Here is a 10,227-nt window from a genome sequence, read left to right as displayed (position 1 = left end):
CAACTCCACACACTACGTTAACTCCTCACAAAATGGTGTCGACTCCACGCCCTCCCGCTCTCGCCCAAGTGCGAAGTTCATCAAGAATCCTATTCACAAGATCAGCCACCGAGATGGGTGTGGCCACCGAGCAGAAAACCCGTTCATTCCTTTGCTTCCATAGATGCCAACACACTAGCATCACCAAGCTATCGAAAGCTTTACGTGTCTCCTCATCAAGCCGATTTCTAGTACTGCCCCACCATGACTCCAGAGTATCGCTCACCACCGGTGTAAGGGCAGGGGTAGCCCTCGTGCTGGAAAGAATGTTGTGCCATACTTGGCGCGAGTAGACGCACTGGATCAGAAGATGATCAACGTTATCCTCCTCCTGGCCACAAAGATAACATGGTGACTGGCTTACTCGCACGATGCCGCCGCAGTACATCAGCCACATCCGACGGCTCACGCGCGGCCGCTCGAGAAGCCAGAATCGTGCGCGTGCACGATGAAGTACGTATCTATACCTACTATTAAAGGGAGGTGATATTCTTGGTTTTGTCCCGTTTTATTTGGTCCCGCTATTGTTTTCACGCCTACGCTGTTGTTTAGTTTTGTTCGGACTCTATTTTATGAAGTACGTGCAAACAAAACAAAAGAAGGAACGTAGAGGTCAGCCCATATGTCTATTTTGTTGCCGAAACAAAACGAACCTCCTGGCTCATAAGTTTATTTTGTTTGCAAGCCCATATCCGCGGTTGACATACCAGCCCGCGCGGACGCTTCGTTGCTCGACCCACACGCACGTTTGCCCACCCTTGTTTTTTTGTCCCTGAGATATGAAACTCAGTTGGAGTTGGAGTCGAACTCTACATCCCTCATGACCCGGACTCTGACTAATCCTTCCCTAAGACCCTAACGCCTCCCATGAATATGCCACTGATGAGGAGGTGAAGAAACAACAGACGAGGCACTCGAGGAGACATAGGGCCAGGTCAATCTTACGGTGCGATTCATCTGGGCCTGCCGGGAGCGTCAGAACCGCAGCCCGCCGTGGGCACCATCACCCTCCTCTCCTACGTTCCTACCCAGCCGTGAGATCTCAGCCTCGGAGGATTTGCAAGTCCGTAGTAACAATGATCGAGGCCAACACCAGCGATTCCCAAGTCGTCCCCGTCGAGATCCCTTCCACAGTTCCTCCACCGAGTCCGCACCACAGCATCAGCATCACCGTCCACGCGGCGACGCCGGAGCACACCAACCGGCGGCGTCCTTTGCTTGTAATCTTCCACGAAGCCACACTGAGCGGCCGATCCAGGAGGCCAGCCTCGCCGCCCCCCATCTCCCTGTGTCCTCTCGGGATGGCGAGATGGTCGGGCACCCCGGTGGCCAAGCACCCTGGAGGCCCCACCATACGCTGCAGCTTGTTGTGACGAACGTGCACGGGGAGGACGTCGTGGGGAGGTTCCTGGGTGCAACCGCCGCGGCAGCGATGACCGCGGAGTACGAGCCTACGAGGCACGAGGTGACGAAGGCGCTCCTGGAGGCAGTCGCGGCTGTGTGGGCAGCGGAGGAAGAGACAAATAATCTCGTTAGCGGAATCAAAAGTTAATGCAGAACTGGCCGCAACAGGCAAAGAGGTAGAGGCCCGAAGATGGAGAATATCACGCACGTGGAGGAGCTAGAGAAGGTAAGCTCATCTCATTTGGCTAAAATCCGGTTGAACAGGGCGTGAAACGTATTATACATCTTTATAGCTTATGCTGAGAGACAGTAAGAAGGCAACATGGTACATGCGGCTGGGAGAGAAAAAAAGAACAATATCGACTCCAAATTATCCAAGTCAGATTTATATGATCTATTTGGCCTGGTTAGGAAACTGCATATATGCCTTTGTCAATGTGCAATCGAACAGCCATCGGGTGGTGATGAGAGGACTACTGAAGCAGGGGAAGCACACTTCAGTTGGTTACCCATGGTTTTTTCAGAAGGTAAATATCAGCAGCATCACAAGTGGGCTTGCTCACTTAATCCAAAAGATCCGTCAAGTTGCAAAGATAACAACAGTGAACTTGACATATCCGAAAGCAGATGACCCGATCTACTACTTCGGTTTAGGTGTTATTTATCTTGCTCCGTGTTGACATATTTTCTTCTTCCAGATGCAAAGCATGCAGAATGTGACCAGTCACACACTAGAGAGCATCGAGAGCTTCCGTCATTGGATAATGGCATCAAATATGCGGTTCAAGTCCTTTCACAGTGCAGGTGAACTGGAGAATTCTATCAAATATAAGTGCCCTTTCAAGACTGGCATTGTCCTTTCTTCAGTGTACGTATGATATTACATGATTAAACATGCCAATTGTTTAACTTGATTTAGTTGTCGAGAGAACTTATTTTTTACATTGTAAGAAACATGTCCTGTTTTTCCCCATTATTTAAGTGTGTGCCATATTATCTTTGTTCATGATTCTGACTTTACATTTTCAATATTCTCGGGATATACCTTATTATGATGATGTTCAGTGTTGCTCCTCTGGTGCCAACACCTCTTTGGATTGCTAGACGTTTATAGCTAGTGTGACTACTTTTTTTGGTTCTTGGCTCGAGCTATCACTATAATTGAAATCTATTCATCTAAATTTGTATGGTCACCAAAAAACAACGACAGGTCTACACTTCTCAGCAGTTTGCAATTTGTATTAGAGTCTGTATGCCTAAGCCAATGGTTAGACAATGTTGTTTTAGTTAGGAAATGTAGAAATCATGGTCATAACTTATGTAGATTGGACAGTCCCTTCGAGCTGCACTCTTCGATCATTAGTGGACAATTTGACTATATGTTCCCTTATAGAAAATTGACTATATGTTTCATGAAAATGGTTATTTTGGCCTTATCAGATTAAACTAGGCCTTGATTTGAAAGTACAGTTCAGGCAGATGTTGCTGGTTTATTTATCGTACCAACTATCCTCTTTAGGCAGAGATGTGGCCTTCCTCATTTCTTAAGATATTTTTCCTTTGGTACCAAGATTTTTCTTCCCAGGTTGTGGAAAAATGGATCTAGCAATCCTTTACAAGTACATAGTCGACCCGACCAATCCTGGTTCTTGCAACGAGTCTAAACAATGCAATCTCTTCTTAGGCTGTGCAAATATGAGCCGGATGGAAGGAGAGGGACGATGACGTCCTTACTTCTTGAGTGATTAGGATGATGATTTTCTTCTTCAGTTACAACTCACGGGCATGTGTCTAGTTTAGGGGAAAAAAAGGGGTCCAGGCGGGGAAACCGGAAAAGGAGGGTTTGCGCGGGCCGTCTCCTGCAGTCGTGCTCTCGCGCGCTTCGCCTCGAAGAGCCCAGCTCCGGCCGGTCGAGCGCCGTACCGCAGAGGAGAAACCACGCCGCGCAGCCGTGGGGACTGGGCAGGAGCGCAGCCGCGGGCCGGGGAGGAGTTCCAGGCCGCCGAGGGGACTCAAATGGTGGCGCGCTTCGCTCCCCGCGTGAAACCTCATCGTCTCGGTCGGTCCATGTGGGCGGAAGCTGCTCCTCTTCGTCCCGAACCACACCCACCGCCCGTCTTCTCCGTGCCGCCACTGCAAGACCTCAACGCCCGCCTGAAGCGCCTGGTCCAGTCGGGCCGGCTCCTGGACGCGCAGGCCCTGTTCGACGGGGCGCCGCACCGCGACGAGGCCTCCTACTCCGCCCTCCTCGCCGGCCATGCCGCGGCGGGGGATGTCGCCGGCGCGATGGCGCTCTTCTCCCGCATCCGCGCATCCTCGCTCCCGGCCGCTGACCCCTTCGTGCTCAGCCTCGCGTTCAAGGCCTGCGCTGCGGCCGCCGACGCCAGCCACGCCGCGTCACTGCACGCCTTCGCCGTCAGTTCCTCGGCTGTCTCCTCCGTCTTCGTCGCCACCGCGCTGGCCGACGCCTACGCCAAGGCCGGCCGCCTCGCGCTGGCACTCAGGGTGTTCGACGAAATGCCGCTCAAGAACGTGGTCTCCTGGACCACGCTCATCTCCGCACTGGCGCGGGCCGGCCGCCGCCACGACGCGGTCCGCCGCTTCGCCGAGATGCGCGCCTCCGGCATGCCCTGCGACTCGCACGCCTTCGCGGCCGCGCTCACCGCGTGCGCCGACACCGGGCTGCTGTCGCGCGGCCGTGAGGTGCACTCGCTCTGCGCCAAGCTCGGCTTCGACGCCACGCCCTACGTCGCCAACGCACTTGCCACGCTGTACGCGCGCTGCGGGGACGTCCACCGCGCACTGGCTGCGGTCGGCCGCATGGGCTCGCGAGACGTTGCCGCGTGGACGACTGTGATATCCTCCTACGCGCAGACTGGTCGTGCCAAGGAAGCCATCCTGGCATTCGTCGCGATGCTTCGTGACGGGGCATCAAACGCGGCAAGGCCCAACGAATACACATACGCTGCAGTTATTGCTGCGTGTGCAAATATTTCGTGTGTACATCTTTGAGAGCAGTTGCACGCGCAAGCTGCACAAAGAGGGTTCGCCAGTTCGCGCTCGGTGGCCAATTCACTCGTCACACTCTATGCCCGCGCCGCCGGTCGTCTGTCAGCAGCCGATGCCGTGTTCCAGGAAAGTGCTGCCAAGGATGTCGTCTCTTGGAGTGCAATCATATCAGGCTATGCACAGGAAGGGCTTGCCGGGGAGGCTTTCGCCCTGTTTACTGAAATGCGACGGCACCATTGTCCTCGTCCGAATGAGTTTACTCTTGCCAGTCTCCTCAGTGCGTGCGCAACTGCTGCGTCATTGGACGCTGGTCGCCAACTCCATGCACTTGCTGTCGCTGCTGGACTTGAACACCATGCCATGGTCAGGAGCGCGCTCATTGACATGTATGGAAAGAGCGGCAACATGTCAGATGCTGATGTTGTATTTTTGAATCGCACGAAAGATGATGTGGTTTCATGGACTGCGATGATCGTCGGGAATGCTGAGCATGGCCACAGCAAAAGGGCACTTGAATTGTTTGAGGAAATGTGCCGTGTTGGGCTAAAGCCGGACCATGTTGCGTTCATTGGTGTGCTCAGTGCTTGCTGTCATGCTGGGGCAGTTGAGCTTGGATTGAGGTACCTCAATGCAATGAGCAAAAGCTACGGACTGGAGCCGTCAAAGGAGCACTATGGCTGTGTCGTGGATTTGTTGGGCAGAGCTGGTAGAATAGATGAGGCTGAGGAGTTGATTGGTGGTATGGCAGCTAATGAAAGAGATGGAGTTGTTTGGACATCTTTGCTTAGGGCATGTGCAGCTCGAGGGGAAGAGCAAACCGGGAAGAAAGCTGCAGAGAGGGTAATGGAGGCAGAGCCATGGGGTGCAGGAGCACATGTGGCAATGGCAAATCTATACGCCAGCAAGGGACAGTGGTGTGAGGCAGCACAAGAGAGACATATGATGAAGCAGAAAGGGGTTGTGAAAGGAGTAGGCTGGTCATCAGTCACAGTTGGAGGGGAGGAGAGGGGAGTTGGGGTGTTTGTTGCAGGTGACCGGACACACCCCCAAGACAATTTGATCTATGAGATGCTTGACTTGATTTACTATGGAGTTGGAATGGCTCGGTATGTACCCGATCAGATGAATTTAGCATCTGAGGTAGAGCTAATGGTTAACACTTACAGTAGTAGTTATAACTGAGTAATTTCAGAAGGAGATAGGCTTGAAAAGAGAAAAAAATATATAGAAGTCCTTGGCACGATGAGCGCTAATGCAGCCATGCGACTTAAAAGTTCTGCTGCTGTGCTGAAGTACTGATTTAATACTAGTAGTTCTTTGGTATTACCACTGGGGCTTTGATCTTGGTACACTTTTGATAAGATGGTTGATTGCCTGCAGCATATATGTATGAGGCAAGAGTTCTCCGTTGAAGCTTCAACGCTCAGGCTGGTGCCAAAAGTAGCAGTTCTGTGTCTACCACAGATCAGAGCAACAAAAGTTCTGATATCTGCATCAGAATTGCATTGAAGATCACTCCTTGCTCTATGGACTAATACATGTTTGCGGCATTGCACAAAGGCTTGGACCAGACAATGATGTGACGGGGGATTGATGTTTTTTTCTCTCTTAAGAAGTGTGTGCCTCACTGATCCCCTTCTTTTGAAGGAAGCCAGGCCACATTAGATGGCACCCAAAGTCGTGTCAACTTGTATATCATACTAATTGGTTAGTATCTTGATTCTTGACAAATATATTGATAGCTAGGTGGTGATTCAGCTGAAGCTGGGTAGACATCGCTCTGGTCGATAATTTTGAGTCTGGGTTTGCAGAGCTGATGCCTTTAGTCATTTTGAGATAATTGCTATTCCCTTCGTTTCGAATTATAAGATGTTCTAATTTTTTCTGAATTGGATGTATATAGCCGTGTTTTAGTGTGTTTGTTCACTCATTTTAGTCCGTATGTAGTCCATATTGAAATATCTAAAACATCTTATAATTTGGAACGAAGGTAGTACTTGCCTACCCGCCAAATACTCTAATCTTGGTCATTGTCAGGGTCACCGGGGTGCCACCACAAATATGATAGAAACAGGATAACTATCAGCAAAGTATCTAAGTTCGAGCTAACAACATCTATAAACTTAGAACTGATGCGCATACAGAGTTAAAGAAATAAGAAAAATGAATATATTTGAATAAGTTTTTTTTGTGGGATATAATTGAATAAGTTTCAGTTTAGTTAGAATGTACAAATCAAAGGAGATAGAAAAAAAATTACATCTATGAAAGGAATATAGATGATCATCTGAAAGGAGTCATCACAAAGGCAATTAAGGATGGCAGAATTATTGACATTCCATTTTCTAAAGTATTTTATAAGCTTATCCTAGGACAGGTATCTTGGACCCTACATTTTTGAAATGTATATCGTGTTTATTACGCTTTCTTACTTTTGTTAGTCTATATAGTAAGCATTTCTTGTTAGGAGCTTAATATATACGGTATCAATTCATTTGATCCTGAACTGGCAACGACCCTCATGGAATTCAAAGCACTTGTCAAAAGAAATACTAAGTCATGTTCGACGGGGGATATACCAGAACACATCTGATTTGTCTTAATGAGGTTGTAAATTGAGGATCTTGCTATTGACTTTGCGGTCCCAGGGTATCCAGAATATGTGCTTTCTTCAGAGGGTACCTCAGATAATGTAACTGATATGACTGCACTCTCAGTTGCTGGCTTCTCAGCAGATTTAAAAGTATTCTCTAAATTACTCATGTTATTTTTAGGTAACTGATGAGAGTTTGGAAGAATATGTTTCTTTTGTTGTCGACACTACGGTTAAAAGTGGAATCTCAAGACAACTGGAGGCTTTTAACTCAGGATTCAGTCAGGTATGCTGTATCATGGTGCTGCTCTCGTCTGTTTTTTAGTACTTAGGTAACTTGGGACAGCTTTTCAGTTACACCATCTGAAAGAAGCTTTTGAATTACACTATGGCTAGGTTGGCCCCAGTTCACAAACTGGGGAGTGTGAGTAGATGTATTGTTACTTAGAAGCTATCAGGGCTCCACATTTCGTAGTTTATACGAGTTCTACTCCCTTTGATAAAGTTACTAGGTTGCTGTTTCCTACTAGCATTTTATCTTTAGAGGAACTTGGCAGTAATGCTTTAATTTGACAATGCAAAAACCCTTTCCTTATTTTTTTAAACCCTGTGTATTTCTTAAGCAATCTTAATCCAATATGTATAAACTTATACTTGTTTCTGAAAGTAATTATTTTGCTTCGGCAGTTGACTTGCCCTCTGTCCTTTTACTACATCTGTCCATTCAGGTGCATTTAGATGTGAGAGTGCTTTCTGTACTTTGATCTGTAACTCATGAGCCTTACATGGGCCCTATAGGGTGACATGCACTCAATGTTCACTTCTCATTTTATACATTTCACTCTTCTCTGGTGTTGTCTCTTACTGCCCGCACAGTCGAAAAATACATTTTGTTGTTGTCCACTGACAACTGGGGATTGCAGGTATTTCTACTAAGCACACTTCAGGTATTCTCAGAGGATGAGCTGGAGAGATGACGCTGGAGAACAAGATAATTGGGATGTATGTGCTTGTCTTTTGTTGGAAGTTGTTGATTTTTTTTGTAACCATTCAATTTTCGTTACTGAGCCCTTGCTTCTGATAATTTTGTGGAACTTGCGGATCACATAAAATTTGATCATGGCTACGCACCTCCAGCAGTCCTGCAATCATTCTCTCTGATGATGACCTGCCGAGTGTGATGATTTGTGCTAACTATCTCAAGTGACCTGCCTACTGCACCAAGGTCTGAACTCACTGCCCTTCTGTAAATTGAGCATCATAGTAGATTAACTTACATCTATTCTTCTTGCCCTTTTTATTAATTTAAGATAGGTTCTGTAGTGTCTTGACGTAACACTGAGCTAAAAAAGCTATGGACTATGAAGTATGAACCACCAATGGCTCAACTCAGGCACGTCCAAGTCAGTCGTAATTGGCATTCTGAACATGCTATTCGGGCATGATGATTTGCAGTAGTTAGTTCCAGTTATTGCATGTTTGTATTTCCTGAAACGTCACCTTATGATGACCTCTGTTCTGATGAGGTTATCTCCCACCGGGTAGGCCCACGGCGATATATTATCCAGCTAAGGCCCATGGAGGCCGAAGCTCATGATCTTTACAGTCCAAGGCAATGCTAATAACAGGGGGGTTTATCAGTCGGTGTGGGCACCCACAAGGAGGATTCCATCAGTCGGTCAACGATCAGTCGGATTAATCGAGGACACGATATGACAGAACCTAAACTGGCATATCTTGAGGTAGGGGATCCTAAGCTGGGCGTATAAACGATGGTCACGCGCCCGGCGAGAGCTGGCAATTTCCCAGTCGATTTCTTTAATGGCCGGATCTCCGCGGTAGGTGGCTGCCATCCTAAGTGGCAGGGGCAATAACCACCGAGCGCAGACGGGGCCTCGTCACAGGACTGGCGGGCAGGGCACGCCCCTCCGGCATAGGGGCAGCAGTTTCCCCAACCGGCGCATGGCAGACTGAAGGGGGTGGCTACACAGCTTCAAGATGGGGGCGCAAGCTATCCTCTTGGTGCCTCTGTTTTGCACTTTTAGAATAGGGGATATGCTAGAGATGCTCTTACATTCTCCATTCTCCATTCTCCAATAGCATGTCTAAATTTGGTTGTCTAAATTTTCATATACACAATGGTCTAAAAAGATTCTTTGATATACACAATCAGTTTTTCAGCAGATTGTCTATATTCTCTCTCATAACTGCCAATTCAACTATCAGTTGATTAGCTACAGTTCAACCATCATATGGTAGTAGCAAATAAATCAGTAGCACCAATCACAGTTCATTCCGAGCACCAAATAAATCAGTAGCACCAATCACAAATCATTCTGCTGAACTGCTTAGAAATTTCTCGCAGTTCATCTTCGTGCTAGCTAAGCTCCCTCGTAATTTATGATTGCTAGCAACAATTCAGTTATAATACTGTATTTGAGAAGTAATTGTACTGTAACCCTTTCTAATTGATAAACAACTTCATCTACTGGCTATTTACTTGATATATCTTGGAAGTTGAACTACTGGACATGGTCCCGCTACATCTCTGTTATGGGGCAGATGTCTTGTTGCAGTGTCGATCTGACAATTCTTCTCCAGGGGATTCATCGAAGGAGCAAGGGGAGCAGAGCTGACAATTCTTCTCCAGGGGATTCATCGAAGGAGCAAGGGGAGCAGAGATTAGGTTAGTAGTCGGACTTATCTTCAGGTGAAACTCTTAGAAGAAAAGGGGGTTTGATACTACTATTATTAACCTGAGAACGCATTCCCCAATAAAGGAAAAACAACCAGCTAACAATGTCTGCGCAAGAATTCGTGCACTAGATGATTGCTCGTAATCTTTCGGCGGGAAGGAAGCGAGTTATATGTTGCTGTGTTGAGAGCTTGAGACGCAAGTTTTGTTCGAGTCGCACAAGTTCCTGCAAGCTATGCTGGTTTGAGAGGTTTGACCGGAATGCAATGTTTATCGGGTTCAGGAGGCCGATCTGCTGGCGTAGCCTAGGAACGCACCCCGTCTTGACCGTATCGTTGATCCCCACAGGCCACATCTTCCTTCCTCTCTACTTCTCGTGTTGACGTCTCCTCTCGCTCTCTCGTTCGTTGCCTTCTATCCGGTGCATTTGACGATTCCTCAGTAAGACGCGACCGTGAGCAGTCTTGCCAATCGCTCTGCGACTTGT

The 10,227-nt window shown here is 47.9% G+C and overlaps 2 protein-coding genes across 4 annotated transcripts; both read left to right on the top strand.

Annotated features, from left to right (window-relative positions):
* Positions 1 to 898: 898 nt before the first annotated feature.
* Positions 899 to 3,114, top strand: LOC123144261 (uncharacterized). 2 transcript variants are annotated; one of them, XR_006471352.1, is made up of 3 exons: positions 899 to 1,669; positions 1,855 to 1,970; positions 2,142 to 3,114. XR_006471352.1 is itself a non-coding variant. In XM_044563346.1 (3 exons), the coding sequence occupies exons 1-3, from the start codon at positions 1,634 to 1,636 to the stop codon at positions 2,319 to 2,321; spliced, it is 450 nt and encodes a 149-aa protein (XP_044419281.1). In that variant the 5' UTR covers positions 899 to 1,633; the 3' UTR covers positions 2,322 to 3,114. The 2 variants fall into 2 exon arrangements, 1 of the variants encoding a protein (XP_044419281.1); XM_044563346.1 differs by having other exon boundaries at positions 1,737 to 1,970.
* Positions 3,115 to 3,156: 42 nt separating this feature from the next.
* On the top strand, positions 3,157 to 9,911 carry LOC123144259 (putative pentatricopeptide repeat-containing protein At3g47840). Of its 2 annotated transcripts, none has more exons than XM_044563345.1 (5): positions 3,157 to 6,159; positions 7,227 to 7,331; positions 7,969 to 8,047; positions 8,186 to 8,270; positions 9,647 to 9,911. In XM_044563345.1, the coding sequence occupies exon 1, from the start codon at positions 3,460 to 3,462 to the stop codon at positions 4,453 to 4,455; it is 996 nt and encodes a 331-aa protein (XP_044419280.1). In that variant the 5' UTR covers positions 3,157 to 3,459; the 3' UTR covers positions 4,456 to 6,159; positions 7,227 to 7,331; positions 7,969 to 8,047; positions 8,186 to 8,270; positions 9,647 to 9,911. The 2 variants fall into 2 exon arrangements, with proteins under 2 accessions (XP_044419280.1, XP_044419279.1); XM_044563344.1 differs by having other exon boundaries at positions 8,183 to 8,270.
* Positions 9,912 to 10,227: the final 316 nt, after the last annotated feature.

Source organism: Triticum aestivum, chromosome 6D, assembly GCF_018294505.1.
Source record: "Triticum aestivum cultivar Chinese Spring chromosome 6D, IWGSC CS RefSeq v2.1, whole genome shotgun sequence".
NCBI classification, from domain to species: domain Eukaryota; kingdom Viridiplantae; phylum Streptophyta; class Magnoliopsida; order Poales; family Poaceae; genus Triticum; species Triticum aestivum.
The sequence above is the reverse complement of the archived record's forward strand: the minus strand, read 5'-3'. Positions and strand labels throughout refer to the sequence as shown.

What these genes read in the sequence shown, in the direction of transcription:
- LOC123144259 (XM_044563345.1), top strand. Translation starts at nt 3,460, where the DNA reads ATGGTGGCGCGCTTCGCTCCCCGCGTGAAACCTCATCGTCTCGGTCGG.
- LOC123144261 (XM_044563346.1), top strand. Translation starts at nt 1,634, where the DNA reads ATGGAGAATATCACGCACGTGGAGGAGCTAGAGAAG. An exon ending in ACGTGGAGGAGCTAGAGAAG is followed by an intron (nt 1,670 to 1,736) that starts GTAAGCTCATCT and finishes ACATCTTTATAG; the next exon opens with CTTATGCTGAGAGACAGTAA. An exon ending in ACCCATGGTTTTTTCAGAAG is followed by an intron (nt 1,971 to 2,141) that starts GTAAATATCAGC and finishes TTCTTCTTCCAG; the next exon opens with ATGCAAAGCATGCAGAATGT.